At 48.1% G+C, this 5,297-nt stretch overlaps 2 protein-coding genes across 3 annotated transcripts in view; one reads left to right on the forward strand and one right to left on the reverse strand.

Moving 5' to 3' along the window:
* Positions 1 to 5,297, reverse strand: part of snd1 (staphylococcal nuclease and tudor domain containing 1) — a 202,697-nt gene that overhangs the window by 110,413 nt on the left and 86,987 nt on the right. The window lies entirely within an intron of this gene.
* Positions 706 to 5,291, forward strand: lrrc4.1 (leucine rich repeat containing 4.1). The gene is made up of 2 exons (XM_020599453.1): positions 706 to 1,917; positions 2,043 to 5,291. Exon 2 carries the CDS (start codon positions 2,298 to 2,300, stop codon positions 5,100 to 5,102), a length of 2,805 nt encoding a protein of 934 aa, XP_020455109.1. The 5' UTR covers positions 706 to 1,917; positions 2,043 to 2,297; the 3' UTR covers positions 5,103 to 5,291.

Raw genomic sequence — 5,297 nt, forward strand, 5'->3', positions numbered from 1 at the left:
GGGCGGAGGGGGGGGGGGGGGTATTAATGCACAAAACACACTGCATCAAACCAAAGCACTGCTCCAAGCAGGATGCGTCAGCAGTCCATTCATGTTCCTCTATTTTCCACTAAAGGACAAAATGAAAAGAGAGCATGGGGAGATGAAGTGAAAGAAATCAAAGATAAAGAGAAAGAACAGAAAATGGAGGGAGTGAGAGAAACTGTGTCCTGTCTGCCTGCCTTTGCCTCCAAAGCAATGCTGTAAACCTTTGCCAGACTCACTGGAATGCTTGATTATTGTCGGAGAGGAGAGGGTTAAAATCTGGTTGCTTTGGCGATGCCAGTGACCATCTCTACCTTTTGCCTCAGAAGCCATCCTATTCCCCTAAGCCAAACAAAAGGACAAAACTAGAGACTGTGGGCATTAAAAAGAGCAAAGGACAGCAGAAGTAAACTGGTTTTTGAAGAGGTAGATGTCTAAAAGGTCTGAGTGTTTTGAGCTCATCCAACTACCTCAAGACACTGCAGAGAAAGCAGGAGGGAGGTAGGGAGAGAGAGAGTGTGTGAGAGAAAAAGAGAGTGAGAGAGCAGGAGAGAGAGAGTGTGTGTGAGCGAGAGCGATCCAAGCCAGCGCACTCTCTTTTACTGCTACAACGGATCCTTTCCACATCGACGCTACTGTTAACGTCACGCCTGTAAACCGCACGCTCATCCAGCACTTGCCTTTCCTGTGTTGCACCTCTCCCCCATCGGACGCTGCATTAGGAAGGGGGGTGATGATCACCACGAGGAGAGGAGGAAAAAAAGAACTGGAAAACGAAAAGAAAAAAGAAAAGAAACAAGCCGGAGAGGAAGGAGAAACTGCGCACCACCCCTCCTCCCTCTAACCCACCTCAATCAACCCAGCTACAACAGCCCCACTGCTCCCAGCACCCCCTTCTATCCCTCACCCCACTCCCCCTCTGAAAAAAATTGACGGATTTTTGGGAAGTGCATGGGAGGCAGGCTGCAGCTGCTGCTGTGTGTGCTTGCTGCTGCTGTGTGCTTTGCAGGGATGGTGTGTGTGTGCGTTTGCAATTGCTGCTGTTGCCACCGTGGATGCTGAGGCTGGAGCGTGTGGCTAGTTAACAAGAGGAAGAAGCTAATGAAGGCAGTGTGTGTTGCCTAGTCTTTTCAACCTTTGTCGCGCACTCCTGGAGGAGAGCAAAAAAAAAATAACAAAGAAAGAAAAATCAAGTGGACACAGTGCTATGCTGAGTGGGGGAGCAAGAGGGCTGTCAGACTCACCATCCGACCAAGTGACTGACCACTAAAAAGTGAACAGAGGAATACATATGCGAAGGGTTTTTTGTTTGGTTTTTTTGTTTCAACCTCCACTCCTAACCATCACAAGCGAAAGGCAAAGAACATTGGAAAGGACTGTGGAATTTTTCATTCAACCTTCTCCAATCCCACCCCCACCTATCGCCTTCTTTTTGTCCTTTCTGCCTTGGCTTTCAGTGCTCAAAAAAAAAACTGTGTTTTTGTGTTTGTCTATGCTATGGAGACCTGTGTAAAGTGTCTAGCGGACAGATCAACTGTCGGATTCCAAGGACAAGTAAAAGAAGCGGAGCCGACAGCAAGAAGGGAGTAAGGGGGCACTGCTGCTTTGGGAGCCTGACTGGATTTCTATCTACAGTTTTTCTTTTTATCTAATCAAGGAGAAAAAACACTCGCTAAGGGCCTTCAAATCTTTCTGTTTGGATGTGTGGATTTACAAAAGGGCTCATCTTGATTAAGCTCTTTGGCATTAATGCCTGTTTTGACAGAGCAAATAAAAAAGGCATTCTTGGCTCCTCTTGGATATATTTACAACTGATCTGAATATCACAGCTCTTGCTGATTGCAAAAAGGAGGGAAACTATATCAGTTCAAGGACCTGTAATAATAACTTGAGGTAGGTGTCTAGTGTTTCAACACCTCTTTGCATCAATTTATAACAGCCTACCCTCCCTTCTGTCTTGTAATATGGTTTTTGGTTGCTTAACTTACCATTATGTCCCTCTCATACACATGTTTCAGAAAAGCCAGCTCTTTCAACCTTCTTCTGGCCATGAGCACAGTCTGAGGAAATAAATGCCTTGCTTAACTGAGGATAGGTCAAGTGCTCTTGCCCCTTAGCAAGCACCCTAAACCCATATTCTCCCCTCAACTTCTTCAGGTCCCTTAACCTGTTTATTCTGGTCCCCTTAACACTAGTACCAGTACACCAGCTACTTTCCTATCCCCAAAGCCCCAAACACCCCCATCCTCCCCCCAGATGATGCTGAATTATGAATGTGCCACATCATGAGTCTCCTGGGGCGGGTAGCTGTGCATCGTGCCAGGAAAGCCGCCCTGCTCTGTGTAGTCTTCCTGATGGCGCGTGTGTGGAGCAGCGCCTCCCCGGCCTTGGCGGGGGCGGCAGTGTCTCAAGGACCCCAGGGCTGTCCACCACAATGTTCCTGCAGTAATCAGCAGGGGAAGGTGGTTTGCAACGCTATTGAGGCAGTGCAGGCTGACTCCTTCCGCCACCTGCACCACCTTGAGGTTCTCCAGCTTGGGCGAAATGCCATAAGGCAGATTGAAGTGGGTGCATTTAATGGACTGACCAGCCTCAACACACTGGAGCTCTTTGATAACCGGTTGACGGTAGTGCCCAGTGGGGCCTTTGAGTACCTGTCTAAACTGAGAGAACTGTGGCTGAGGAACAACCCCATAGAGAGCATCCCCTCCTATGCGTTCAACCGAGTGCCCTCCCTTATGCGACTGGACCTGGGAGAGTTAAGGAAACTGGAGTACATCTCAGAGGGAGCTTTTGAGGGCCTACAAAACCTCAAGTACCTCAACCTGGGCATGTGCAACATAAGAGGTGATATGCCAAATCTGAGCCCCCTGAAGGGCCTGGAGGAGTTGGAAATCTCTGAAAATCACTTCCCTGAGTTAAGACCAGGCTCCTTCAAAGGCCTGCGCTCACTGAAAAAGCTATGGGTAATGAACTCACAAATCACATTGATAGAGCGCAATGCTTTTGATGACCTAACTTCATTGGTGGAGCTAAATCTCGCCCATAATAATCTGAGCGCTGTGCCCCATGATCTGTTCTCACCGCTCAGGTACCTGGTAGAACTCCATCTCCATCATAACCCTTGGAACTGTGGCTGTGAGGCTGTATGGTTGGCACGTTGGCTTAGGGAGTACATCCCTACTAACTCAACATGCTGTGGACGCTGTCACTCACCTGCAAGCATGAGAAGCCGACAGCTGGTTGAGGTGGACCGAGGTGAGGGTGCTGCAGTCCAGTGTTCTGCACCCTTCATTGCCGATGCACCAAGGGATTTGAACACCTCAGCAGGGCGTGTGGCTGAGCTTCATTGTCGCACTGCCCCAATGTCATCAGTGCGCTGGCTTCTACCCAATGGGACTATCTTAACACATGCTTCTAGTCACCTGAGAATATCAGTCCTCAATGATGGTACCCTTAATTTCTCAAATGTCCTTGCAGCAGACACAGGCACTTATATCTGCATGGTGTCCAACGCAGCTGGGAACTCCAATGCCTCGGCCTACCTCAATGTGAGTGCAGCCGAGCTTAATACATCCAACTTGAGTTACTTTACCACAGTGACTGTAGAGGTCTTGGGGTCAACCGCTGAGATGCCCAAACCTAAAACCACTATGGCCACAGCTGCTGCTGCGGGAGCTGGGGTGGCTGGAGGAGGAGGAGTAGGCCTAGGGACAACAACCACAACTGCCTCTCCTTCTGTCTTTCAGCCAGTCTTTATTTCCACACCAACTGTGTTGCTGCAAAGCACCAACAGCCCAAATGCAGCTAAGCCATCTGTGGTGCCAGGACTCCAAGGTGCCACTGGCAAGCCAGGCAAGACTGGCCCTAGTCTGGATGAAGTGATGAAGACCACCAAGATCATAATAGGTTGCTTTGTGGCAGTGACACTGTTGGCTGCTGTCATGCTCATTGCCTTCTACAAACTGAGAAAGCGCCACCAACAGAGGAGCACAGTGGCAGCTGCCCGCACTGTGGAGATTATCCAGGTGGATGAGGAGGACCTTCCACCACCAGCATCTGCAGCTCAAGAAACAGCTCTCACGTTGCCTGAAATCCAGGACCATAACAGCATACACAAATTGAACTTTATCAGCCACAAGACTGATTACAGCTTCCACAAGCCCAAGGCTGAATACAAACCCCAGCCTGATTTCACCCTTCACAAGCCAAAGGCTGAGTATACTACATACAAGCCAAATATAGACTTCAGTAGCCACAAATCCATTCCAGATTACATCACTCACAAATCTACACCAGATTTCAGCCTTCATAGACCAAAGCCTGACTACAGCCCATTTAGACAGGACTACAGTACACACAAACCTATAGCAGAATACAGCCCATTTAAACCAGACTTTGGCACTCACCCAAAATCTAAAACAGAATACAGCCCTTTCAAAACAGATTACAGCACTCACCCTAGGCAGAAATCTGACTTCAGCCCATTCAAACGGGATTACTGCACCCAACCAAAACCTAAACATGACTACAGCCCATTAAAATCAGACTACAATACACAGCCTAAACTTAAGGCTGAATACAGTCCATTCAAACCAGACTTTGGCACTCACCCAAGACCTAAACCTGACTACAGCCCATTTAAACCTGACTTTAGCACTCAGCCTAAACCCAAAACAGACTACAATGCCCAGAGACCTAAAACTGACATTACCAACAAGCCCAAGGATCCCTACATGCCCCATAAGACCGCTACAGATTACAGCACCTTTGAGACCGACTTCAGCCCCCACACAGTGGATTACAGCGCCTTGAAATCTGATTTTAATCCACACACTCAGAGACCTAAACTTGATTATAGTCCACACAAAGAGGACTACAGCCCATATAAGGTGGACTACGGCACTCTAAAGCCTAAATATAATACCTATAAACCAACTGGCCATGGAGCTAAATGGACAGACAACAATGTTGGGAACTCTTTGCCTCGAACCTTGCCCAGCACCATCACAGCAATGGCTGAGCCCTTTGTCATAAAAACACACACCAAGGAGAAGGTACAGGAAACTCAGATTTAAAAAGCCCCACCTCCCAAAAGGCTTCTATTCTGTTCCGTAGGTCCCTAGCTAACAACCATCCCCTGTCCAAACACCCCCCTCCCCCCTTTGTCCTTTCCTCACAAAGTCATGCAACAGAATGCACAATGAAAAAGGACAAGAACTACTTTTTTGTACAGTGTGCAAACTTAAAAATACTGATGAATTCGTGTTGTA

This window comes from Monopterus albus, unplaced genomic scaffold, assembly GCF_001952655.1.
Source record: "Monopterus albus unplaced genomic scaffold, M_albus_1.0 scaffold41.1, whole genome shotgun sequence".
Lineage (NCBI taxonomy): Eukaryota > Metazoa > Chordata > Actinopteri > Synbranchiformes > Synbranchidae > Monopterus > Monopterus albus.